Source organism: Centruroides vittatus, unplaced genomic scaffold (assembly GCF_030686945.1).
Source record: "Centruroides vittatus isolate TY-2023 unplaced genomic scaffold, ASM3068694v2 contig_481, whole genome shotgun sequence".
Classification (NCBI taxonomy): domain Eukaryota; kingdom Metazoa; phylum Arthropoda; class Arachnida; order Scorpiones; family Buthidae; genus Centruroides; species Centruroides vittatus.
Genome location: NW_027122271.1, coordinates 64,552 through 92,456, shown reverse-complemented (window position 1 = coordinate 92,456; position 27,905 = coordinate 64,552). Strand labels below are relative to the sequence as shown.

At 33.8% G+C, this 27,905-nt stretch overlaps 1 protein-coding gene across 1 annotated transcript in view; it reads left to right on the top strand.

Annotated features, from left to right (window-relative positions):
• LOC136977875 (uncharacterized) overlaps positions 1 to 26,628 on the top strand; it is a 30,577-nt gene extending 3,949 nt beyond the window's left edge. The window contains exons 3-18 of the mRNA XM_067273464.1: positions 11,927 to 12,031; positions 12,482 to 12,556; positions 12,621 to 12,685; positions 13,181 to 13,271; positions 14,488 to 14,529; positions 14,616 to 14,656; positions 14,852 to 15,008; positions 15,592 to 15,811; positions 17,255 to 17,341; positions 17,661 to 18,445; positions 18,571 to 18,719; positions 19,368 to 19,437; positions 19,638 to 19,736; positions 19,820 to 19,896; positions 20,014 to 20,211; positions 26,399 to 26,628. Coding sequence (XP_067129565.1) covers positions 11,927 to 12,031; positions 12,482 to 12,556; positions 12,621 to 12,685; positions 13,181 to 13,271; positions 14,488 to 14,529; positions 14,616 to 14,656; positions 14,852 to 15,008; positions 15,592 to 15,811; positions 17,255 to 17,341; positions 17,661 to 18,445; positions 18,571 to 18,719; positions 19,368 to 19,437; positions 19,638 to 19,736; positions 19,820 to 19,896; positions 20,014 to 20,211; positions 26,399 to 26,492 — 2,355 coding nt within the window. The 3' untranslated portion in view covers positions 26,493 to 26,628. The remainder of the gene's footprint in view (positions 1 to 11,926; positions 12,032 to 12,481; positions 12,557 to 12,620; positions 12,686 to 13,180; positions 13,272 to 14,487; positions 14,530 to 14,615; positions 14,657 to 14,851; positions 15,009 to 15,591; positions 15,812 to 17,254; positions 17,342 to 17,660; positions 18,446 to 18,570; positions 18,720 to 19,367; positions 19,438 to 19,637; positions 19,737 to 19,819; positions 19,897 to 20,013; positions 20,212 to 26,398) is intronic.
• The last annotated feature ends 1,277 nt before the right edge of the window (positions 26,629 to 27,905 follow it).

Genomic DNA, 27,905 nt, shown 5'->3' with positions numbered 1-27,905 from the left:
TCCATTTAATCGGAGTGCCTATGAAATATTATCTCGTACTGGCTATTCTAATATAGAGTCAATTATTTCCTCGTCGAAGTTTTCCTCGAAGTTGGAAAAAGTTCGAACTGACAACATCGATGAAAAAATAATTGACTCGAATCAATAATCGATAGTTATTTTTATTATTATATTATATACAAGTATAAATAATATGAACGTATAGATAAAAAAACTTAACTGTAGAATATATATATATATATTTTTTTTTTTTCGTTTCCATACTTATACAGTCATTTTTGTGTTTATTAAACGTTTTCACTTTGATTCCTGAGCGTTAGTGCCCATCATTGATGTGATAAGCCTTCACTATTATCTGCCTCACGGTTATTGATAATTTAATTAATATAATATATATGTTACAGTAAAAACCCGTTTTTAGTTAAAACGCGTTTTAACTAGTTGAAACTAGTTTTTACTGGATGTCATTGTTAAAACCCGTTTTGTCTAGTTAAAACTAGAATTTACTGCTGTACATGTTTTGATTTTAGATAAAACTAGTTTTAACTTTTAACATTAGTCAAAACTAATTTTAGCTACATAAATATGTTTGGGGGGAAATAAATAAAGTGATGATTGGGATTAAAACATTTGTATTATTTAATACGATATTTATTGAAAATATTGGTCACACATCTGTGTTATTAACATTAATTAACCCTTTGTCCCCGAAGGCACCGATCGATCGGTACCCTGGCTTTTTAAGCAAAACTTCGAGGGTACCGATTTATCGTTACTTTGGTAAATATCGATTTTTGTAAAATTTATTAACAACAGATATAATCTCGTTCGATACGAAGTGAATAAAGTATAATTCATTATATTAGTTGATAGCAGTATAAAATTTTGATTTCAAACAAATGTTTGATATAATTCTTTTTTTATTTCTTCTTTGAAACCGTGTTTTGTTGATTGTTGGACTATGAACCCAAAGTTGAGTTTTAATTAAACACTTGGCTTTATGCCCACTATAGTTTGATATAATGTGCGATAATTTCACAACGAATAAACATACATGCATAAGTGTTATATCGAATTGTACAAAATAGGGTTTCTCATTTCCCGGGCTTTTGCTTGTCTCGGGATTCCGGGATAAAAGTGAACTGTTTCCGGGATCCGGGAAATCCCGGGACAAAATTAATTATTTTTAACATATACAAATTATCATGAAATCAAATGATATAATTATTTTTCGTCTTTTAAAGTAATTTAATACGTTCCGCAACCTCCAAAATCATATTAATAACGCTGTGTAAGATATATATTAAAAATTTCCTTTGAACTATTAGAAATTTTCACAAATAGAAAAAATTTATTAGAGCTTGTTGGAAACTGCATACACAACGACAACAACAAAATGCTTTGAATTGAGTTTTAAAAAAATAAACATAGATCAAACTTCTAACTTAGAAGGCAATTTTCGTTTTTTAAATAAAATATAATACAAAATATTGTAAATTTTTATAAGATTTTAAAAAGCAAAGATGGCCAATACTCCGATCACTCAATCTAATTCTTATTTTAGTAATAAAAAGTCTTGCTACCGAGAATGCCTTTTTCGATTCAACTGATGTGATTGGAATCGTGTTTAATGCATTTAAGAGAAGACAAATATTACCGTATTTTACGGATTATAAGACGCACTTTTTTCTTCGAAAAATTGCCTCCAAAATTCAAGTGCGTCTTATAGTCCGTAAAATACGGTATGTGTTTTTCACCTGTATCCTGAGAGATTTCTAGTTCGTTTTCGAGATTGTAGTACTGTACTTCTTTTGTTCTCTAGTATTCTTGATTTGTCTACCTCGACTGCTTTAATTGAAACATCATAGCCCAATAATTCGGCAGTTCGTTTGTCTTTAATAATCAGGTTATGAAGAAAAACTTTATACTTGCAGACTTTGTTCGTATCCTGGCCCAATTTGCACAACTTGGCGTTACACAGTTATTGAAGCTACTGGGCATGGTTAAAAATTAAGACAACATAAGCACAATTATTACAGATATTACAGGTAAAGAATTTTGAGAGTCCTGCCACAAATAAGCTACGTGTTGATTATTGACCATTTGTGACGTGCCATAACGAGTAAAAATTAAAAAAATTAATAAGTAGATTTAAAATTGATAAATACAAATGTATTCTGACAGTTTATGAATTAATTATACTTTCTATTTGTAAAATTTCTCCAACCTTAACACAAAATAAGAAAAAAGTGAATTTTTAAGAAATTTACGGGATTTCCCGGGATAAGAAAAATTTCCCGGGTTAAAAAAACAACCGGGATCCCGTTTGAGAAACCCTAGTACAAAACAATATTCTACGTCTTTCTGGCTCAGTGCCAGCAAGCAACTATGTAACTAAACAATGTTAATTTTCACAAAACGTTACAAATTTTCAAGTTTGTGTGTCAGTTCTGATATATATTATTTTTTTCTTATAAATTTTTCTAATAAAATGTATTGAAAAATATCGTATTTAAAACTAAAGATATTAATAAATGTAAGTGATTTTTTTCATATAGACATAATGATAATTTGATTTTTGGTGAACTTTTAAAATAATATCGCCTGACTGACCTATATTGCCTTAGGAGGGATCGCAAAATAAACGTAAACAAGATGTCGGGGAAAAGAGTTAAAGCGATACGAAATTGTGGAAAACTGCGATGATCCGTGGTGTTAAAAATCGCAGGAAATAAGTGATTCGGATTACCACAAGGAGATAGAAACAAGACAGTCACTTAAAACTAATTTTTATGTACAAAATCATATATACAAAGATACACATTATCCAACACACTTTAGGTCGCACCGCACGCGGTGTTTCACAGAGTCCTTTAGCGGAGAGTAAATTAACACAAAAAATAATTAAAAAAAATCCCAATAAACGAAAAATGTACACTCGGTAATGTTGCAAGGCAGGCACTTAACTCACGTATATAAGTTCTATCCCGTGGGTTTCGCTATTCCTTTCACCGATGGAGGCGGCTTACGAGATCCAAATCTCCGCTACAGCGAACAAAGAAAAATTCACTAGTTACTTCTTCGGCAGGTGAGGGACGGGGACCGACATATCCGGACGGACCACCCCCCGAAAAATTCCTGGGGATTTCTCGACCCGTCCGGATTCGATCCCGGGTCCCCCAGGGCGGTAGGCTGCTAACCTTGACCGCTCGGCCATCCGGCCGCTACAAATCCGACTTTAAAATTCGGGACCAACATAAATAAAGTTATTTGCATTGTGTTTTAATACATAAATTATCGAATTAATCTTTAATTAAAACCATTTAAATTTAAATAAAATGCTCGTGTAATGTTTTTACCCAATTCTGAGCGATTCATTTTTTTTAAAATAGATAAAAACGAATAATTTCATCGACATTTTTACATTAAAATTCGATACGAAGCAATAGAAAATGCAATTTTACGTGTTTAATTATACATATTGCGTCGTGACTCGGTGACATAGAACCACATACTTCGGATTTCCTATTGCTCTTTCTTCGGATAAACTATCCGTAAACACGATTTAGTGGTCGGAACCATCAGTCGTAAAATCAAGCTACAAACGTAATAAATATAACACAGATTTATGCTGTGATATTTATGGTTTGTACGTACAGTACATTAAACACGAACGACGAAAATAAAGAATGGCCTTTATTTTTCCCGTTATTTTGGGTACGTTCGTAAAGTCAAACGAGTTAAACGCGTTAGTAACGAATCGTTCGAAAAGTAATAGTCTCGCTCAGTGCGCATGCTCTACGGTGATGACGTTTCGAATGAAACTCTAACGAAGCTCACGAAGAAAAGAGTTAGTTTACTTCATTAAGAAAATGGCGCCCGACGATATCGATGTTTCGAAATCTACTCGAGTGTTTAAATTGTGAATTAAAAGGTGAAATGATTGAAATAACTGTCCACCCGAAGCAATCTTAAGAAAAATATTTTGGATAAGGCTGCTAGGCAGCCTTATCCAAAATATTTTTCTTAAGATTGCTTCGGGTGGACAGTTATTTCAATCTTCTTAAAATCGAAGATATGAATATTTCGGATAAGGCTGCCTAGCAGCCTTATCCGAAATATTCATATCTTCGATTTTAGAAACAGCAATTTAGTTATAAACGAATCGTTCGAAAAGTCTAACGAAATAAGAATAACGATGACGTCATTCTCGGTATAAGGATGACTTAAAGAAGATGTCGTAAGATTACCATACCAATTTTAAAGATTTTTTAACTTTATTGGTTTTTCTGTGTTTTTTAAAGGAACTTTTTAAAGAGTAGGCAGTTGAGTAGCCTAAAAAGGAAGGTCCAGCTGTCTATAAAATTGTTCTGGAACATCAGAGTAAATGGTGATCGTCTAATAAATTTTGGAGCGACTTGTCTCTTGTTTGTAAAAAATTAATATTTTTTATATTTTTTTCGGAGATTTAATTGATTATCATTATATTGTATGCTAAAGCTTTACGTGCAGAATATGTATATAGAAGAATATCTGTAGGGAAATTGGGTCAGGAAGCCTCGACTGTGCTGGAACCAGGCGTGTTGGAGGAAAACGAAGGTAGAGGTGCATGGAATGCATAAAAATAATAGTAAAGGTAGATATTGTATATACGTTTTAATAAGTAATAATGTGAGTAATAAAATGAGACTTCTAAATAACCAAGTTTGATGAAGGTGAGACCCCCCTACGTGGAAGAAGGAAGGGCCTCTTGTAAGGCGCCACAACGAGTCTAAATCTGGCTCCGAGGTCAGTGGCTCGGCCCCGCATCACCTCATTCGGGTTCTGTAATGGGCACGTAAAAGCTACTTTTTCTTGCAACGTAGAGATTAAGAGGTCCTTTTTTTCAGGTTAATTTTGGATTTATTTTAAAATTTAGGTTAAAAGAATTAAATAATTACGCTAAGTTTTTCAATAATTTAGCTAACTCATCGAATAAAGTCTTGTTTTTTTACTACTTATGAGGAAGATCCGTTCACCTGCATCCTAACCTAACCCAGCAGTGGCCAAAGCTTCAAAGACGGTTCTAAAGAACGTATAAAAAGATGGACTATTACGCGTTTTCGAGGACTGGCAGGGCCGGATTTACCAATCCAGGGGCCCTGGGCACAAATTCGGTGGGGTCCCCCGTTTAAGAGTAGGCAAATTTGATGATTTAGAAAGTTTACACAAAATACTGTACTTTCAATTAGATTTGAACTAGGAAGTTGTAAATTTCATTTAAAAATAAGGTTATTGTAAACATACATATATTTTATAGCGTAAAACTAATTATTTTAATTTAACTGAAAAATACCTATGTGAAATTTTTTCCCGAAATTTTCCGATTTTTTATAGGTTTTTTCCCGGATTTGGTTTTCTCTGCCTGTTGCCCTCATGATTAGGCCACACTAGGCTGTCGCGGTAATAGAAAAAAAATTATGTTTAAACATAATTTTTTTTTAGTTTTGTGGGGGCCCTGGGCACAGGCCTCAAATGCACTTATGTAAATCCGGCCCTGAGGACTCTGGTAGAAGAGACGACAAAAGTGCATTGAAGTCTATGGATACGTCAAAAAAGATCCCAGTCACTACGACTCGGAGTGATTATCACGTGAGAAAAAATTAGTCTCGATTTAATTTGATTCGCTCTCGTATTTTAAGTTCTATAAGGCACTTAATTTATGAATTAGTTATTCATAAATGAAGATTGAGCCATTCTTTATATCTAAATTTCCCTTTATTTATATTTATTCTAAATTTTAAATATATATGTTACAGTAAAAACCCGTTTTTAGTTAAAACGCGTTTTAACTAGTTGAAACTAGTTTTTACTGGATGTCATTGTTATAGAACATAAACGTACTCAGCAAAAAACATAAACTCCAATAACCACCACCTTATAAGTTGCTGAGGGAATTTTTAATTAAGAAAACAAACGTTTTCGATCTATTCCATAGATCATCTTCAGGTTTAAACTGACGAACAAAAATAATTCCAAAGAATGGAACACAAAATATTTAAATTCAAAAAACCCGACAACGGAGCAACTAATTAAAATTAGAATTAAAGCGCAAAAAATACCCAAATGTAAATTAACAAACACATAACAATATTAAAGTTATTAGTACACGCTAAAAATCATTTAACAGATAATAAAATATTAAGGTTCTCCAAATACGAAACACATCGCAAATCATGAGCCATTTGTAAGTCTCTTAATTGCAAATTTCCAAGCTGACGGTAATCCCTCAGCGTCCCTGGCGTTAATGCATCTATTCTCGAGTCTACTCTTGTAAATTTCTATTTTTTCCGCCGTCTTTGCTAAAGTTGGAGAATATATTTGTTTGACGATTTCCGCCTCTTCCCATCCAACGACGGATCCTTCAGCCTGGGCCATCTGGGCCAGAACAGTTGCGTTAGAACTTTTCCTTACATCATATTTATGCTCTTTGATTCTTACACCTAGGTTCCTTGTTGTAACCCCTATATACTCGTGTTTTAGTCCTAATTGCTGATTTTCATAAGGGATCCTATAGACCCCAGCTCTATCCTCTTTCTTAATCTTCCCTTTATCAGTTCTCAGAATTTTGTAGAGGTTCGGGGCTCGTTTGAAGATCAATGTTGATTTTTTAATGTCCGCTATCTCCTTCATAATGCCCCGTACATTTTTGTTGAAAGTAAACTTGGTATATCCACTAGGTCTTTGTTTAGAGATTCTTGTGTCACTCTTTTCAAACTTCCTCACGATACCATTAATTACGCTTCTTCTGTAGCCCAAGCTCTCTGCTATTCGCATGATCCTGTCGATCTCGTTAACCCTGTCCATAACGTTATCGCAATAAGTAAAAGCCCTCCTGACTAAGGTGCGAAAGGCTGCCAATTTATAACGAAATGGATCATTTGACTGTGGCGGGATGTAGAGTGGGCTATGTGTGGGTTTAGTATACACTTTAGTGGATAGATGCCCTCTCTTAAAAGTGATATTGATGTCTAAGAAGTGTACCTCCACCGAACTTTTTTGCTCTAGTTTCAGACGTAGGCCGTCTTCGTTATCGTTAATTCTTTCTATAAAGGTACTAATTCCTCGATTACTTCTCCAAATTATAAGGATATCGTCAACATATCTCTTGTAGTAAACTATACTGTTTCTGAAGCTGTGCAGAACCTTTTCTTCAATTTTCTTAACCACTAATTCACATAGAAGCACTATGCTGGAATCTAGTGGTTTGTGAATTGGCCTTCGAAGCTTCAAAGATAGGATTCACTAGCAACCACTAATTCCAAGGGCTTCTGTGTGAATTAGTGGTTAAGAAAATTGAAGAAAAGGTTCTGCACAGCTTCAGAAACAGTATAGTTTACTACAAGAGATATGTTGACGATATCCTTATAATTTGGAGAAGTAATCGAGGAATTAGTACCTTTATAGAAAGAATTAACGATAACGAAGACGGCCTACGTCTGAAACTAGAGCAAAAAAGTTCAGTGGAGGTACACTTCTTAGACATCAATATCACTTTTAAGAGAGGGCATCTATCCACTAAAGTGTATACTAAACCCACACATAGCCCACTCTACATCCCGCCACAGTCAAATGATCCATTTCGTTATAAATTGGCAGCCTTTCGCACCTTAGTCAGGAGGGCTTTTACTTATTGCGATAACGTTATGGACAGGGTTAACGAGATCGACAGGATCATGCGAATAGCAGAGAGCTTGGGCTACAGAAGAAGCGTAATTAATGGTATCGTGAGGAAGTTTGAAAAGAGTGACACAAGAATCTCTAAACAAAGACCTAGTGGATATACCAAGTTTACTTTCAACAAAAATGTACGGGGCATTATGAAGGAGATAGCGGACATTAAAAAATCAACATTGATCTTCAAACGAGCCCCGAACCTCTACAAAATTCTGAGAACTGATAAAGGGAAGATTAAGAAAGAGGATAGAGCTGGGGTCTATAGGATCCCTTATGAAAATCAGCAATTAGGACTAAAACACGAGTATATAGGGGTTACAACAAGGAACCTAGGTGTAAGAATCAAAGAGCATAAATATGATGTAAGGAAAAGTTCTAACGCAACTGTTCTGGCCCAGATGGCCCAGGCTGAAGGATCCGTCGTTGGATGGGAAGAGGCGGAAATCGTCAAACAAATATATTCTCCAACTTTAGCAAAGACGGCGGAAAAAATAGAAATTTACAAGAGTAGACTCGAGAATAGATGCATTAACGCCAGGGACGCTGAGGGATTACCGTCAGCTTGGAAATTTGCAATTAAGAGACTTACAAATGGCTCATGATTTGCGATGTGTTTCGTATTTGGAGAACCTTAATATTTTATTATCTGTTAAATGATTTTTAGCGTGTACTAATAACTTTAATATTGTTATGTGTTTGTTAATTTACATTTGGGTATTTTTTGCGCTTTAATTCTAATTTTAATTAGTTGCTCCGTTGTCGGGTTTTTTGAATTTAAATATTTTGTGTTCCATTCTTTGGAATTATTTTTGTTCGTCAGTTTAAACCTGAAGATGATCTATGGAATAGATCGAAAACGTTTGTTTTCTTAATTAAAAATTCCCTCAGCAACTTATAAGGTGGTGGTTATTGGAGTTTATGTTTTTTGCTGAGTACGTTTATGTTCTATAACAATGACATCCAGTAAAAACTAGTTTCAACTAGTTAAAACGCGTTTTAACTAAAAACGGGTTTTTACTGTAACATATATATTTAAAATTTAGAATAAATATAAATAAAGGGAAATTTAGATATAAAGAATGGCTCAATCTTCATTTATGAATAACTAATTCATAAATTAAGTGCCTTATAGAACTTAAAATACGAGAGCGAATCAAATTAAATCGAGACTAATTTTTTCTCACGTGATAATCACTCCGAGTCGTAGTGACTGGGATCTTTTTTGACGTATCCATAGACTTCAATGCACTTTTGTCGTCTCTTCTACCAGAGTCCTCAGGGCCGGATTTACATAAGTGCATTTGAGGCCTGTGCCCAGGGCCCCCACAAAACTAAAAAAAAATTATGTTTAAACATAATTTTTTTTCTATTACCGCGACAGCCTAGTGTGGCCTAATCATGAGGGCAACAGGCAGAGAAAACCAAACCCGGGAAAAAACCTATAAAAAATCGGAAAATTTCGGGAAAAAATTTCACATAGGTATTTTTCAGTTAAATTAAAATAATTAGTTTTACGCTATAAAATATATGTATGTTTACAATAACCTTATTTTTAAATGAAATTTACAACTTCCTAGTTCAAATCTAATTGAAAGTACAGTATTTTGTGTAAACTTTCTAAATCATCAAATTTGCCTACTCTTAAACGGGGGACCCCACCGAATTTGTGCCCAGGGCCCCTGGATTGGTAAATCCGGCCCTGCCAGTCCTCGAAAACGCGTAATAGTCCATCTTTTTATACGTTCTTTAGAACCGTCTTTGAAGCTTTGGCCACTGCTGGGTTAGGTTAGGATGCAGGTGAACGGATCTTCCTCATAAGTAGTAAAAAAACAAGACTTTATTCGATGAGTTAGCTAAATTATTGAAAAACTTAGCGTAATTATTTAATTCTTTTAACCTAAATTTTAAAATAAATCCAAAATTAACCTGAAAAAAAGGACCTCTTAATCTCTACGTTGCAAGAAAAAGTAGCTTTTACGTGCCCATTACAGAACCCGAATGAGGTGATGCGGGGCCGAGCCACTGACCTCGGAGCCAGATTTAGACTCGTTGTGGCGCCTTACAAGAGGCCCTTCCTTCTTCCACGTAGGGGGGTCTCACCTTCATCAAACTTGGTTATTTAGAAGTCTCATTTTATTACTCACATTATTACTTATTAAAACGTATATACAATATCTACCTTTACTATTATTTTTATGCATTCCATGCACCTCTACCTTCGTTTTCCTCCAACACGCCTGGTTCCAGCACAGTCGAGGCTTCCTGACCCAATTTCCCTACAGATATTCTTCTATATACATATTCTGCACGTAAAGCTTTAGCATACAATATAATGATAATCAATTAAATCTCCGAAAAAAATATAAAAAATATTAATTTTTTACAAACAAGAGACAAGTCGCTCCAAAATTTATTAGACGATCACCATTTACTCTGATGTTCCAGAACAATTTTATAGACAGCTGGACCTTCCTTTTTAGGCTACTCAACTGCCTACTCTTTAAAAAGTTCCTTTAAAAAACACAGAAAAACCAATAAAGTTAAAAAATCTTTAAAATTGGTATGGTAATCTTACGACATCTTCTTTAAGTCATCCTTAAACGAGAATGACGTCATCGTTATTCTTATTTCGTTAGACTTTTCGAACGATTCGTTTATAACTAAATTGCTGTTTCTAAAATCGAAGATATGAATATTTCGGATAAGGCTGCTAGGCAGCCTTATCCGAAATATTCATATCTTCGATTTTAAGAAGATTGAAATAACTGTCCACCCGAAGCAATCTTAAGAAAAATATTTTGGATAAGGCTGCCTAGCAGCCTTATCCAAAATATTTTTCTTAAGATTGCTTCGGGTGGACAGTTATTTCAATCATTTCACCTTTTAATTCACAATTTAAACACTCGAGTAGATTTCGAAACATCGATATCGTCGGGCGCCATTTTCTTAATGAAGTAAACTAACTCTTTTCTTCGTGAGCTTCGTTAGAGTTTCATTCGAAACGTCATCACCGTAGAGCATGCGCACTGAGCGAGACTATTACTTTTCGAACGATTCGTTACTAACGCGTTTAACTCGTTTGACTTTACGAACGTACCCAAAATAACGGGAAAAATAAAGGCCATTCTTTATTTTCGTCGTTCGTGTTTAATGTACTGTACGTACAAACCATAAATATCACAGCATAAATCTGTGTTATATTTATTACGTTTGTAGCTTGATTTTACGACTGATGGTTCCGACCACTAAATCGTGTTTACGGATAGTTTATCCGAAGAAAGAGCAATAGGAAATCCGAAGTATGTGGTTCTATGTCACCGAGTCACGACGCAATATGTATAATTAAACACGTAAAATTGCATTTTCTATTGCTTCGTATCGAATTTTAATGTAAAAATGTCGATGAAATTATTCGTTTTTATCTATTTTAAAAAAAATGAATCGCTCAGAATTGGGTAAAAACATTACACGAGCATTTTATTTAAATTTAAATGGTTTTAATTAAAGATTAATTCGATAATTTATGTATTAAAACACAATGCAAATAACTTTATTTATGTTGGTCCCGAATTTTAAAGTCGGATTTGTAGCGGCCGGATGGCCGAGCGGTCAAGGTTAGCAGCCTACCGCCCTGGGGGACCCGGGATCGAATCCGGACGGGTCGAGAAATCCCCAGGAATTTTTCGGGGGGTGGTCCGTCCGGATATGTCGGTCCCCGTCCCTCACCACCCGGCCGGTCGGTCCCATTGTGGGCCTGGCCGAACCCATAATGGGCTTGCTATAAGAGGCCCTCTTAGTGCCCACTGGGCGGAAAGAGTTACAAAAAAAAAAAAAAAAAACTCGGATTTGTAAAGAGATTGGCTCCATTGGTTCGGCGTTCCGCGACACATCGGATCAAAACCCCCCGAAAACAATGTTGCCAATTTGTGGAAATTTCCCTTTTTGGGGGAATTAAATGGGAAAAGGAAAATTTTAAGAAAGAATTGAGGAATTTAACCTTAATTGATTTTTCGTTACGACGAACACAACAGTTTAAATTTTGGAACCTGGGACAAATGGCTTCGCTGGCACCCGTTTATCCAAGCGTACGAGATACTTTCAATACGATTTTTGTCATAATGCAAACAAACTTCGAGTTAAGAAATAAAATAAGAGGATTATCACGTATCTTTTTTTCTAATTATAAATATTTTTATACGTCCTCGAACAGGATAAAGATCTATCGGGTAGCAAGAAATCCGGTTTACATCAGAGAAGCATTAGTCATCTGCAACGTTCTCGACAGATTCATCGCATTTTGTCTCATTTGGAAGAGGTAAGTATTTCAATCTGGTCATTTCCATATTTTAAATCAAGGATCCTAATCATGGAATACGTCTTATCAGAGGAAATTAAAAAGGGATGGATGCCATACCATAGAGAGGCCAGCCAGCCTATTCGGTCCGGGCCTTACTTTGACAGAAGCCTAAAAAACATTTTGTTATAAGTTTCTATTCCCTTGGAATATCTCGTATATTATTTATGAAATATAATACAATGTTTACCGTCTTTTTTTCTAATATTCTGGGGCTTCAAAAACGGACAATATTTCCATCTCTCGTAGGTGCATCTTAAAAAAATATTCTTAATTTATTCTTCTCTAAATGAAATTGTAATTCAAGAAAGGCTAGATGTAAATATTGAGTTCACTTTTTACGGGCTAAAAAATTAAAGAATTCCTACTTTAAATAAAATAAAGCGAAAGAATTAAACATTTTACTTATAGACTAATCGTTTATCGGAAAGAGAGAGAGAGGTGAGATCGTCATTAATTCAATACGTAATGGGAGGCCATACGAGAGTAAGTAAAAACTCTCTTCTACCAATAATTTCTTTCGTTACATTCATTTTATGTTGCTTCTTAGATTTCCTCAACGTCTAAGACACCATCTATTCAACCAGACGTAACTCAATGGTGTGATACTATCAGGTTTGTATATTTTATCGAAAGTTTTTCAAAGCTAAACGATGAATTATTTTTAAAATAAAAATGTTGGTCGGGCCCGAACCCGCGACTAGTATTTACTGGTTTTATCCACTCGACCCATGGTGCCTTACCGACAATTCTAATTTTTACTTGCGAAAACGTAGATTTAAATTAAATTTTCTGTTAAATTTACGTTAGGTAAACAAAATGGCGGCTCGTCTCTGATTCCAGCAAACAGAAGAAGGGAAACAGTGGGGACGCACGTTCTAACCTAACCTATTCTAATAAATTACCATAATTATTACCAACCAAATTATTAGAATAGGTTAGGTTAGGTTAGGTTAGAACGTGCGTCCCCACTGTTTCCCTTCTTCTGTTTGCTGGAATCAGAGACGAGCCGCCATTTTGGCTACCTAAGGTAAATCTAACCAAATTTTCATTACATTAGCGTTTCGTAATAATAATTATTATTATGTTTCTTTTGTTTTGCTGGAACAGAAACAGGAAGAATCGCAAATTAATAGGGAGCGTAACACGCGCCGAAGCGGAAAGATTGATTACTACAGCTACTCGATTATACGTTACTACAGTAAGAAGATTGTATTTACTTAGGGGAAGGTGGGGCAGGATGAGGACGTTAAGGTTTGAAAAGTCATAAGATGGCAACCACTTTAATGAGAACAATAATTTTCTTATTTTCAGCAACTACAACATTTGGTAATATATAATACAAAATTTAATTTTTGAAAAACGTTTTTAAAAACAAGAAAATTTAATATTTTAAAATTATATGTAAATGCACCATCTTGCCCCACCATAGGATAAGATGGGAATATTATTTTTATATACAAGGACAAATTAAAATGGTTAAACTGTCATTTTCTTCAATACGGGCACAAGAACAGTGCGCCCATTTATCATAACGTCTACATTTATTATTATTTTTCAAATAAATAAATATAAAAGTTTGAACTTACTCGTATTTACTTTACCAGACGATACTGTCACTTCGCGCACGCTCAGTTTCGCTATTTTGTAAGCAGACGATATTTTTTTTTTTCGTGGAAAAAAAATTTATTTCGATTGTTATCTCACATTTTATTTCTTGTTAAAAGAGTATTTAAATTTAAAAAATATTTTCATAAATAAAATAAAACGTAAAAACATAAATAATAAAGTAATACAGTATATACTGTATACATTTATTACAGTTAGATGCGATTTAAAAGTGGAATATTTCATTTTCTGTAAAAAGATCATTTTTAAAATTATTATTTTATATATTCGAAAAGGTGATATAGAATTATCAATGACAACAAATTTAGAACTAGTTCACTGCACTATATTGCAGTGCCTCTAGCCAGCAGCAGAATTCGTGACCAACCTTGGGCAAGATGGGGTACCCCATCTTGTCCCAACGTGCACTTTTCATACTGACTGCAAACGCGGGTCAACTTTATTTCAAAACTAAACAATTTCAGTCTTAAAGGTTACTTCGAATACCATAATATCTTCGTCTGAAAGATAATGTAAAAGTTTACAATAACACTTATTTTGTAGAAACTTTGTAGCGGGCGTAAAATTAGATGTATTGCCGAAACATGGAAAACTGTCTTATTTCCAAACAAAGAGAGCGATTCGGACGTTCTCTCGTCCCGTGATCCCTTTTAAGGTTGACATTTAGTTCCTCAAATAACAGCTAGACGAAAGCGCGTTAACCACGAATAAACAGACGTCCCCATCTTGCACCACCTTCCCCTAAACTGTGAATATTTTATCACTACATCGATTTTTTTCTCTATTAGGAAATGCTGATCGACAGCCAATTGGATTCGTCTGTCTGGCAGGTAAAACGAGATTTCTTCGTGCATTCTTATGTCGATTATAACGAGTTTTATTAACCCGTTCTTATAAAATCGCGTCTGTAAAACAGATATTCCGGCAGAAAGAAAAAGAAGTCGACGGAATAAACTGGTGAGTATATTTCTTAGAATTTTTGGTACCTTATATTTCGTGTAAATTTCTGAAGAGAATAAGAGAGGAGAAGCTTAAAACAATTCGTATGCAACGTGGACAGCCAGATGGCCCAGGCGGTTAAAATATATCTCCGTCATCTGACTTTGCCCATCTCGCACATAATTTGTATGTAAATATTAATATTTCTTACAGTTTATGTGAACAAGCGGCTATCGAAAATCGTCTATCGGAATCGTCGGTATTATCTGCAGATAATTTTCGTGGCGAAGAAAACGTAGAAAAAGAAAAGAAACACGAATTAAACATTCGAGGACCTACTAACAAGAAAGTAAACAAAGTGCGGCCAACGGTAAAGTTGCACTTTGATCTTTTTACGTCATTAGATTAAAATAAATCTTGATTGTGAATCATCAAACAAAACTCGATTGGTTACAGATTTATAAGGTTCCCATCTAGAAGTAAACATATATATATATATATATATATATATATTCATTTATTTATTCAACAGAATATTTAATTGTTAAATCACAAAAACCTTATTATAGTTTTATAGGAGCTTCAGAAATATTTGCCACACATTATGCATTTGTTGAATATTGAGAAAAATCCCTTCATTTTTGTCAAATTTTATTATTTAAAAAGGTTTTTGTTTATTATTATTACATTAGATGATCTGAAAATCTAAGTGGCACAGGCTTTGGTCTTTAGTTACGTTTTGGTGTTTTTTTTTTTTTTTTTTTAAATAAACCTCAACCTCAACAAAATATTATTATCGATAGATATAAGCTCGATGAGGAATACACTTTTTTGTCATTAGGAACCGGTAATTTCTATATATCTACGTAAAGAATAATTCTTTTTATATAGCTATATACAGATTAAATCAATAATTAATATCGTGTAAAATATTAGAAGAGCGTTTATTCCAGAGAAAAGAAGAATTTGAACCAAAAGAAGAAATTAGAACAAAAGAAAATGAAATTGAAAGAATAAAAGAAGTCAAAACACCAGATAAAAAAGTTATAGAAGAAATAGAAGAAGCAAAAATAATTAAAGACATCAAAGTAGAGATCGAATGTCTTCCCACAAAGTTTTTGGTAGATAATTGGTGTCAAACGGACGATTATCAGAATTTTTCGGCAAATTCTGGTAAATAACATAGAAATATCAATGACTATCTTAATTATCTTTAATTTCTAATAATTTATTATTATTTTTTGTAACTCTTTCCGCCCAGTGGGCACTAAGAGGGCCTCTTATAGCAAGCCCATTATGAGTTCGGCCAAGCCCACAATGGGGCGGCCGGGTGGTGAGGGACGGGGACCGACATATCCGGACGGACCACCCCCCGAAAAATTTCTGGGGATTTTTCGATCCGTCCGGATTTGATCCCGGGTCTCTCGGGGCGGCAGGCTGCTAACCTTGACCGCTCAGCCATCCGGCCATTGTAATTTATTATTAAGAAATATAACTATTTTTTAATTAAAATATTACACTACGAAATTAACGATGATAAAGAAATTCAATTAATAATTTCGTACAGAATTTTAATTGTTCGTTTTTGTAAGATTACCGCAGAATAATTTTGGAGGTTCGAACCGGCTTCTTATCTTTATTATATATCAGTCGGGTTTTCATCCTTCGTACACGCTGACCGACTCCATTTAAAGTCGGAGATGGTAATAGCATTTTGCAAAAAATTGAAGAAATATTTAAACTCGGCACTCTCGAAAACACGTAAAAATCTTGCCGGTATCTCTGTATTAAGTAATTTTCCTATTCGAAAGCCACCGTTCTGGCGGGAGGGGTCGAAATTAATTCTGCCAAAAGTAATCGTCCACTACCTACGGTGTGCCCGAAAAATTTAATTGTATTTGCATAAACTGTGTCGAAATGTATAAATAACAAACTAACAAACTTACTTCTTTATATATTAAATTTTAACGTACTGTATTCTAAAAATTAAAAAAAAAGTTTCCATCGGTCGTTTTTAGAAATCAAGGATGGAATTGCTCCATCCCACCGTCCGATTATACATCGCGTACACTATCATCATATACATGATTACGTGTGTAAATGTACTGTAAGTTACACATGTATGATTAAATTCAACATTTGGTTATGTTTATTGGGTTTCGGAGAGCGGGGCGGGCCATCCTTAAAACATCATTAAAATCATTGTCATTATCTTGACTAAGGTGTGTCCTCGTAGTTTCGGCCTTTTGTCATAAGATGGAACATTCTTTTGTTTTATTTCTCTAATTTTATAAATGATAAATTATAGTTTCTGTAAGATATAAATTTACAATACAGTAGACCCCCCCTATAACACGGAATGTATCTACCGTGTTATAGGGGGTCTACTGTAATCAACATATTGCAAATAGCATATAAATTTACAAAAATTGTTAATCATTATATTGATAAATGCCATCGAATCGTGTAACTAACTTTATTACTGTTAGTTATTTTATTACTCAGATATTTTTAAAGGCATAGTCAGCATAATATTGAATAAGTTATAAATATTTTATATTTCGCTCAGATTCTTATTAAAATCTCTCGTTTGAATCGTTCTCGCTTCTCTTTCAGAATTGACAGAAAGAAAAGAAGAGTCATCGATTTCCTTCAGCCAAAATTCACCAAATCTAGAAACAACCACGGAAAGAAAAGAAACGAGTAGGCCCATGTTCTTTCATTATTCACTAATTTTCAATAATATAAGTCATCATTTATTGAATTTTCGGTTGAAAATTGCTATTTTATTTCTCTTCCTTTTTTTTTCCAAATAAAATCAAAATATAATATACGATTGTGAATTATTCATAAGTATTTGTCGATATGTTGCAAATAACAAGTGTCACTATTATAAATGCTATCAATTCTTGACCATCTCTTTATCACTGGGATATTCGTTAACGATTGTCATAAAACTGGGTATAAATGTTTGAAATATTTATATAATCCTGCTTTATGAAGTGAAGTATCTTACTTTTAGGTGATGAATTGGGAGAAGCCTCTGATTTGGAATCGGGTGTACATCTAATCAGCTATAATTCTGTGTATAATAGAAATTGTTCGGAAGAGGAAGCAATCGCCTTTCGTGCACCGGAATATAACTGCAGTAGAAGATCTATAAGCACAGATACCAGCGAAGACAGCAACTATTGTGACGATAGCTATTCTTCGTGTTTAACTAGTAGCACCACCGATTTAAGTCAAATTCACAATACCAGTCGGCAAGAATGTGGAAAACTCTCAGAAAATTTTATTCAGATATCCATTTCGCAATCAGAAAGAGAAGAAACTTCGGAAACTTGCAGTAGCACATGCAGCTGTACATCTGAAGATGGTGGAAATTACGTAGAAATTATTGACGATAATCCCAGCACGTGCACCGAATCGGAAACTTGTAGTTGTTGTTGTTCGTGCAAAGATTGTCAATCGTCTAGCAATTCTCACTCCCGTAACCAAAGTAGTTACGAATGGGAAGAAGTATCCGAATGCAGCACTTGTAGTTATACAAGCACCACGCCGGAAGACGAATGCGAGAAGAATGACGAAGAAACGAATTCGGATACCGAACCAAAAGAAGAGAATGTCGATCGCGAATCAAACGTTGAAAAAAGTAACGAATCGATTGAAAATTCTAGAAATGTGGAGAATACGGAAGAAAACACGACGAAAATCGAAGACAACGTACCTTCTGAGTCATTCACCGAAGGAGTGAATAAACAAAATGAAGTAGCAGCAGAAACAGATAAACAGAAACATACGTCATTGGTAAGTAACTTGCTTTACTAAAAATGAAAGATACAGTTTGTTTATGTTACGAGTTTTACTTTACGTATCAATTAATAATTATATATATATATATGTTTTATAATAAAAAATACATTTCTTTTCAGCATGCAGTCGTAAACCAACTAACCATTGAGAGCTGTGACTCCTTTGTGTTAGATGAGGAAACTAGAAATTTGAGCATTCACGATGCTGCCAGAAACGGCGATCTTGACATCGTCAAACTGTTATCAAAAGCTAATCGGAAATTTATAGAGTAAGTTATTTCCATGCTCCTTTCCATTCCACATGCCTAATCTCCGGTAAGGCATCACATGGTACTGCACAAACATTTAAATTTTCATAATGTATGGAAATTAGAAAATGTTGAGCAATTTTCACAGTAGATGTTATTACTACAATTCCTAGATGGCCGAGATAGTGAAGATATCCATCTACAGCTTTGGGTGACTGGGCTCGGTTGAGAATCAGTAATTTTTTCCAGATATTTTATACCAGACTAGCTGACCCGGCCACGCGTTGTTGTTGCTCAAAATGTATCTTTTATAAATGTGTAACACTTCCCCGTGGGGTATGGAAAAAGCCTTCTTAGTGCCTTCAGAATGGAAAAAATCAAAATAACATAGACAGAGAAAGAACTTCAATTTCTACTGTGAAAAAACTCATTATATTTTTTAAGATAAACTGTTTAAAAAATCAGAAAATATTAATTTTATATAGAAAAATGTAATTAAATACAGTATATCATGCATCAGTTATAAAAATGCCAATTTTTCAGCCAGATGATACCAAATTATACAGTATAATAATTAGATATTGTTAAAGAAATAATTTGTAGATTTATTATTATTCATAATAAACAAATAAAACATAATATTTAATTTTTAATTATTTTGTTTTTAAGGACAGTGGATGAGAGAGGATGGACCCCAACCCATTTAGCAGCAGCCAATAATCATGTAGAAATTGTAAAGGTTAGTATAGTAATTGTGCAGATTTTTGTATCAACAGAGACATTTTCAGTTGTCATTTTGATACTTGTTGACAGTTTCTATGAGATCTCTATTAACACTGCTTGCTTGCTCAATCCTTACTTAAATAAGACAGCATATGTATTTTTTTTAAATATTACAAAAAACTATTATATTACAGTTTTTAAAAAATTATATTACAGTTTTTAGCTCGGGAAGGAGCACACGTATCAGCTTTGGATCCTAGTGGATACACTGCTCTTCACACTGCAGCCATGCAAGGACACAAAGATTGCATAGAAGTATATCTACATATTTTTTCCATTCTCACACGAAAATATATTAAAATGTACAATTAACATTAATTTATTACACGTAATTTCAGGTTCTTTTAGAAGCTGAAGCAAACGTCGATTGTGTAACATCTGATGGATTCACTCCTTTGCATCTATCCGCTCTAAAGTGAATATGTCATTCAAAATTTTAGACTGATGGAGAATTTAGAAATTAAAAATAATATTAAAAGTTGATCATATATTATGTCAAAATACTGTTACGATTTTGTCTTCTTTTTTTTAGCAATCACGTAGAATGTTGCAAAGTTCTGTTAGCTTGGGGTGCGAGTTTGACCAAAGAAGATGCCTTAGGAAGAACAGTTTTAGATATGACAGAAGAATATTCTCTGAAAGATGTAAAGAAATTTTTGGAAGATTTTAGTAAACAGTTAGAAAACTTTAATAACATAGTAGGTGTAATGGATTCCTTTTCGGACAAAAGGTAAGTTAAAATATATTATGGCTGAAATTATTTATCAGTTGCTCCTTCCACGGCTGCTTTTAAGATTAAAAAAAGTTACATAATATTTTCAGAAATATGTTAATTTTTTAATTAAATTATATAACTGTAAAAAGCAGAATATTTTCTATATTTATATAGCCTACATCTTATATGTATCAGTGTGTGTGTCTGTATTCAGGAATTTTCTCACAATATGACATGTATTCAATATAGTGGCCTTCTGTAGTGTGATGTATGTGTTTCTATTCAATTCTAATGTGCCCAGGCTTTTGTGTAGTGTGTGTGGTATGACACCTGTAGAGGAGAGAACAACAGGTACAATAAGCACCCTATCCATCCTCCACAGATGCTTTATTTCCTGGGCGAGTTCTGTGTACTTGCTAATTTTTTCAGTGCATGCGTTTTGTATATTGTGAGTGTTTGGAATGGATATGTCTATAATGTATGTGATTTTATTGTGTTTGTCAATGAGTGTGATGTCTGGTCTGTTGTGGTAAATTGTTTTATCTGTGATTATGGCTCTGTCGTAGTACATTTTGTGCGTGTTGTTTTCCAATACTGTCTGTGGAATGTATTTGTAGTATGGCTCGTGGATGTCTGCTAATTTGTGTTTCTTTGCAAGCTCTTGGTGTATTATATTTGCTACTTGGTTATGTCTGTGTAAATAATCTGTCTGTGCCAAGAGCTTGCAACCAGAGGTGATGTGTTCTATAGTTTCTGGCATGATGCAACATTTTCTGCATGTGTCATTTGTGAGTGTTGCATCTTTGAGTATGTGTTTTCTGTAGTTTTTAGTATTTATGACCTGATCCTGTATGGCAATCATGAATCCTTCCGTCTCCCCAAAGAGGCATCCCCGAGCTAACCAGCTGTTTGACGCAGTTTTGTCAACAAAATCCTGGGCCAGGTCGTAAGGATGCCTGCCATGGAGTGCCTTTCGAGCCCACAATTGCTTAATGGTGTCTATGCTTTTTATATGTTGTGTTGTGTCCATATGATGTGAGTGTAAGTTTAATGGTGTGTTATTTGAGTCTGCTAGAGTTACTGCTTTATGTAATTGTGATGTTTCTTGTTTAATGTAGAAAAACTCTCACAGTGACTGTATTTGTTTGTAGTGAAGGTTAACTATGTCAATCAGGCCACGTCCGCCATCTTTACGTGGAAGCGTTAATCTTTCTGTGGCAGGATTTAGGATGATGTTGTTTATGCTTAGTAAGTGTTGTTCTTGTTTTCCTTTGGAGTTGCTCAAGATCTGTGTGAGTCCAATGTATAACTCCAAAAGAATATGTGAGTACTGGGATGACATACGTGTTTATTGCTTTAACTGTGTGTTTTGCATTTAACTCTGTTCTGAGAATAGCATTTAACCTACTTTGGTATTCTTTAATTAATCTTTGCTTTATTTGTGCATGTTCTGTTAGTTTGGCCTGTTGGAATCCTAAATACTTGTAGAACTCACCCTCTTCCATGGATTCAATAACGTCTCCATTTCCAAGTGCAAAATCTTCTTTCTTCAGGATTCCTTTTTCTATGTGAAGTGTTTTGCATTTATCTAGGCCAAATTCCATTTGTATGTCCTTGGTGTATGAATGTGTGATTTGTAGGAGTTGATGAAGTTGTTTTTGTGTGGATGCATAAAGTTTTATGTCATCCATGTACATGAGATGTGACAGTGTAAACTGTGTTGTTTTTTCGTGTCTGATATTGTAACCATATTGCGTGTTGTTTAACATGTTGGATAATGGGTTCAGGGCTAGGCAGAACCAGAGAGGACTCAAGGAATCTCCTTGAAAAATTCCTCGCCTAATAAAAATTTGGTTTGTTTGTATGGAAGTGTTACTAACCCTGAGATGTAGTGTTGTTCTCCAGTGCTGCATAGTGTTTTGAAAGAATGCAATGAGTGATGGATGTATTTTGTACATGTGTAGAATATGTAGCAGCCAACTGTGTGGAACACTGTCGAATGCTTTTCTGTAGTCTATATATGCCATGTGTATGTTTCTGTGTTGTTTGTGTGCTTGCCGTAGAATGACTGAATCTATGAGTAACTGTTCTTTGCATCACCTGTGATTTCTACGGCAACCTTTTTGTTGTTCCGTTAGAATGTCGTGTTCTTCAATATGTTTGTATATTTTGTTTGCAATACAGGATGTCAATAATTTGTAGAGTGTTGGAAGACAGGTAATTGGTCTGTATTGTGTGGGGTCTGTGGTATTGTTGTTTTTGGGTTTCATGTAGGTGATGCCCTGAGTAAGAAAATTTGGCATGTCTTGTGGATTGATGATGATGTGTGTTAGGTGTTTAGCTAGTTCCTGGTGCAGTGATGTAAACTTTTTGTACCAGAAATTGTGAATGTTGTCTACACCAGGTGTCTTCCAGTTGTGTGCTCTGTTAACAGTGTATTGGAAATCATGTATGTTTATTTCAGCACAGGGCATAGTTGGTATGTTGTGCAAGTTTCTGTTCTCTCCTCGATCCAGCCTACATCAGCATTGTGCGTGACAGCACTGGACCAAAGAGAAGACCAATATGTTGTGAGTTCTTCTTCTGTTGGTGTGCCACTGTGCTGTGTATCAGTGTTTGCTTTGTTATTAATTTGTCTGTAAAAGAGTTTTTCATTGTTTGTAAATAATTTATTTTGTTGTTTTCGTAGTGTACATGTTTTGTATCGTTTGAGTCTACGTGCTTTGGCAGCAAGTTTTTGTTTTAGTGTATCAATGTATTCTGTAATGTGTGTGTTGTGATGTTCGTGTTTTGTGTGTGTTTTTATTTTCTTGAAAATGTTTTTGAGCTGTTTCCTTAATTTCGGTGTTATGTTGCTTTTAGTGTATTGTGTCAGCCTGCCTAATTGCTGTCTAATGTCATTTATTTGTATTTCTATTCTTCTCTGCCAGGCAGGCTTGTGATAGTATTGTGTTTTCTGTGTATTTGTCTGTGACTGTACTTTCAGTCCATGGTGTGTCACTACTGTGACTGCCCCAGCATAAACTAATGTATGAATGTCTGCGAGTGTAGAAATTGAATGAATGTAGTGTGGTATTAAGTGAGTGTTTACATAATTTAGTGTTTTTCCTACTTCCTTTGACGTGTTGATTTTTGGTATTCGTGGTCGTTGTGTGGGATCTGTGCTCGTATATTTAGTGAGTGTTTTTTGAAATATAAGTGAGAGTGTATTAACTAAATCCATGTCTATGTTATCAGTGATGGACGAGGAAGTGTCTGTAGTATCATTAGTGGTAATTGTTGTATGTGTGTTATTATCAATGCTTGTTACTGGATTATCCTGACAGGTTACATGATCTTCATTAATGTTAGATGTTTCTGTCTGTTGATGTATTTGATCAGCAACCTGTTGTTTGATAAGTTCAAGTGTTGTTTGTGGAATAAGGTTGTTGTGTATAATTGTTCTTTTTTGATCAACAACCCTTTGTTCAGTGACAGTGAGGTGAGGATATTGTTGTGTGAATTTATGGTGTAGTTGTTGTCTGTACGCTGTCATGTTTGTTTCAAGTTTTGTGATCGTGTAATAAGTACGGATGATAAACTCGTTCATTTCTACTGTCCATTTCATCCGTTGGCGTGGTTTTCCAGCCTTTGTGGTCTGTGGATGCATTGCCACAGAAACACCAAGGCTGGGTTGGTTCCTCACATCTGTTGAGGGCATTGCAGTAGCCATGTTTGGGCCGGTGCTGCTTTCGCCACCGGTAACCAAGGGAGACTGTGGCCTATTTTTCGAACGTGAGCCTCTGCCTAACCCACGAACGCGGACCTTGTTAACCCGGGCGACGTCCGAGCCGGTATCACACTTTGATCTAGTTATCACCATAATAAATATCTCCACAGAATGTGGGTGTGGTCACTCTTAGCTTCATTTCTCCCCATAGACCTTACTGGCATGGGTGTCCCTACCAGGAGCTTGTGCTCCAGCCTGCATTGCCCTATGGATCAGTAAAATTACTGGGCTCTCCCACCACGACCAGGTGGTGACCACGAGAGAGTTATTGTTATTGTTATTGATTATTGTTATTATTATTATTATTATTATATATTTCTTGAGCTTACGTTAACAATTGCTTCTATAATTTGTAAAGAATATACACTATAAATATCAGTGGTTCCCACCAATATGGGGTGAAATTATTTTAAGTGTGACACAAGATAAATTTAAAACAAAATAAAATAAACTGATACCTGGGAAAAGTATGTATATGTGTTAACGTCTATTTAGTTTAATATCTCAGGGTGAGATAGATTAAGAAATGAAATTTGGCATGGTAACTTGTATGTAAGGAGCATTGGTGCTATTAAATTTTGGTGGTTAAAGATGAGGGAGTGGGAAAATACAGGGGAGTCGTGCCATATATACCAGTGGGGTCAGACTTAATGAAAATTTAACTCAAACTAACTCGATAATGGCATTCACAGTATTTTTAGAAATTCATTTCTACCCTCAAAATTTACCTTTTTTGCCTTTTTATAATAATTAATGATATAAAAGTTATTTTCTCAGCTCTGTTATATATAATAAAAAGTATGGCAATTGGTCAAAAATTGACCCTCCAAAGTTTTTAATTTTTGGACTAGGATACGTTTAAACGTCAAGAAATGCAACAACATTCGAGTTTTTTCCTGTACGTGGTATGTGGTATGTGGTTGTTTCCTGTTAGTGTGTATGTGGGTGGAGCACGATTTTGTTCATCCACTTTGAAGCTTAATTACTTCTGTAGAATTCTTTGTAGAAAATTATGCATACCATAATTCTCTATGAAGTAAAGCCACCTGTTGTGGCTGGTGCTCCTAGTTTGGCCATATTTTTTATTTAATTATTTTAAGCTTCTCACTATGGATTTTGCATATTGCTGTTGGGTAAATGACATTCATAATAATTTTTATTTGACTTAATGAGTTATCAATGGCTGCCTGATGCCAGTGAACCTTCCCGGGCAGCTAATGTAGTAATCCATAAGTTTGTTAGTTTTTCATTTACTAAAACTACAATGGAGAATTGATGTACACATTTATCTCCTATATAACCTACATTTGAATGCTTAGATAATTGGTCACAAATGGATATAACAATCTTTACTTTTTACCTGTTCTGGCAATGAAAACTGTTATAAATGGTTTATCAATTTTCATTTGTGGTCTCTAATGTGTGTTAATCTAAAGGCTTCATTTGCTATTTAGGTACCATACCTTAATAAAGATTAAGTAGATACTTACTTAATCTTAACTAAACCAGCTTCTCAGATCTCCAAAAATAAAAGGTATCTATTTAACCGTTATATAACTTTACTAGCACGATGAATTATAAAAGAATTTGAGTAAAACTAATCCTGTATAATACTGTAAAATATGTTAATTACTGTTAATTAGATATGGGACGTACAGTCTTACACAGAAACAAAAGTATTATGCTCCAATTCAAATGTCATTTTAGGTCTGCAGGAATGTCACCTTTGTCTTTTCAAATTTGATAAAGAAATTGCTGTCATCAAAGTTAATAAACCTGCTTCACATGTTTTGCTTTCAAAATTACTTACCTGTGATTGTAAAAAAATGTAAAAAACTTGCTTGAATAAAAGTAACATTCCTCTGTAAAAAGCTGAAAGGAGGTTTGTGAATTACTAAAATTAAAAAATAATAACGAAAATAGAAATATAACAGATGGTGCCAAATGCAGTTTCAAGTGTTGCCGGGAAAGTTTAAAAATCCAGAAACAAGTTGCTTAACAGACAGTTTGCAACTTGTTTCTGGATTTTGTGCTACTTGTTGACACAATTTTAATAACAGCTCAAAGTATGCTGCAAGTCAAAAAAAGAAAAAAAAAAATTGGGAACCACTGATTTGTATTGTTGCATTGTTAATACAATTGAACTGTGGATACATATAAATTTGTCAATTATTCATATTTATAGTCCTGAATTTTATTAATGTGTAGTTATCAACATAAACATATTTTCATTCAAATTTACTTTTTAAATCATTCAATCATTTTCTATTAAAATTTGATTGGAACAATAATTTAACTTTTAAGAATTTGAACACTCTATTATGAATATTAAAGCTCCATATTTGATAATAAATGGACACTTTAGCTTCCAAAGTTAAAAGATTTTATACAAATAGAGAACTATCCATTGCTTAATTATAAATTTTTTTCCAGATCTGATCCAAGTGATGAAAAATCAGTCGATAGGAATATCTTAAACTTCTTGACATCTATGGCAGCTAATGATTATGACAGCAGCGCTTCATGAAAACAATACTCTGGAGGTTTTCTATTTAATATGTTGCTCAAACAATTAAGGAATATTATATCAGTTAAGATGGAATTGATGGTTTTATTTTACATAAAACTAATGGTTAGTCAACTAACAATATATGCTTATTGTATTGTAAATACTTTATTAAACTTAGTCTGATGATAAAATAACTAAAGGCTCCAAGGCATATTGTATCTTAGAACTATTAAAATAGCAATACATCTAACTTTAAAAAAATGAGAATATTCAGAAATTCTTTGTGAATAACATCACCTTAAACATCAAAAATTGTTAATATTAATTTTGCTACAAAATAAAAATAAATATTTCTTAATTGTTCTGAGTATTGTGTTTCTTCAAGCATTGAATTCAGACCTGAAAATGTAATTGTTGGCATAAAAAAAAAAGATTAATTTAAATATTAAGTGCCTTGAATAGTTATGATTCTAAAACTCAATGCCTTTTACAAAATATATAAATACATTCTGAATTTGTAACAGGCAATAAAATCAAAATAAAATATTTTTTCCAGTTTATGATTATATATTTCTTATCTCCATTAAGTTGTTATAAATCTGCTAACTTCAGTTTGTGTTTATTGATTTATATACATTCAATAGACATATGTAAATTGATCTAAATTACAAAAATTTTTACTGTTTTCATTTTACAAGGTGAAAATTTGTTTCCCTGAATATCATTTCCTATCTTTCTTTTTTCTATTATATTAAAATGTAATATATTAATATGTAATATAAACTATAGTGTAATTAACATAATTGTAATAAAAAATACATCAATGTACTGAAAAATAAAGTTAAGGAGTTTCACAAAATTTTGACTTATCCTAGAAAACAATGAATAATGGATGACAAAGCCATACTAATATTGTACACTAATCTTCTTTTCAAGACATTAATCTTTATTTGCATGTTAATCTACATCTCTCTCTTAATTTCTATCTTTCTATCTTAATCTCCTGGCACCATTCAAAAAAAGTTTGGAAAACATTGATAAAAATATAAACTATTTATAATATTAATCTGCAAATATGAAGAATAATGAACTTCAGATAAACTATAAGCCATTATCTCAAACAGATGGAAAATTATAAGGATGATGACACAGAGAATATATTAAAATAATAGAGTTACACATATGCAAAATGGAATAGTTGAGCAGAATATTTATGCCAACTTATGAGTAATCAATTTTATTACCCATTATGTACCTTGGAAACCAAATTCATCTATTTAGAGATGCAAATTAATTACAGAAACAACTTTGAATCATATTCCTATAAACTGAAAATTCCACAAGCTGAAATATGCATTGCTTCTTCACCTTCTGTATATTGTTCATCTCATGCAGCAATTGATAGCATAGCATAATATAAAACAGAAGTCT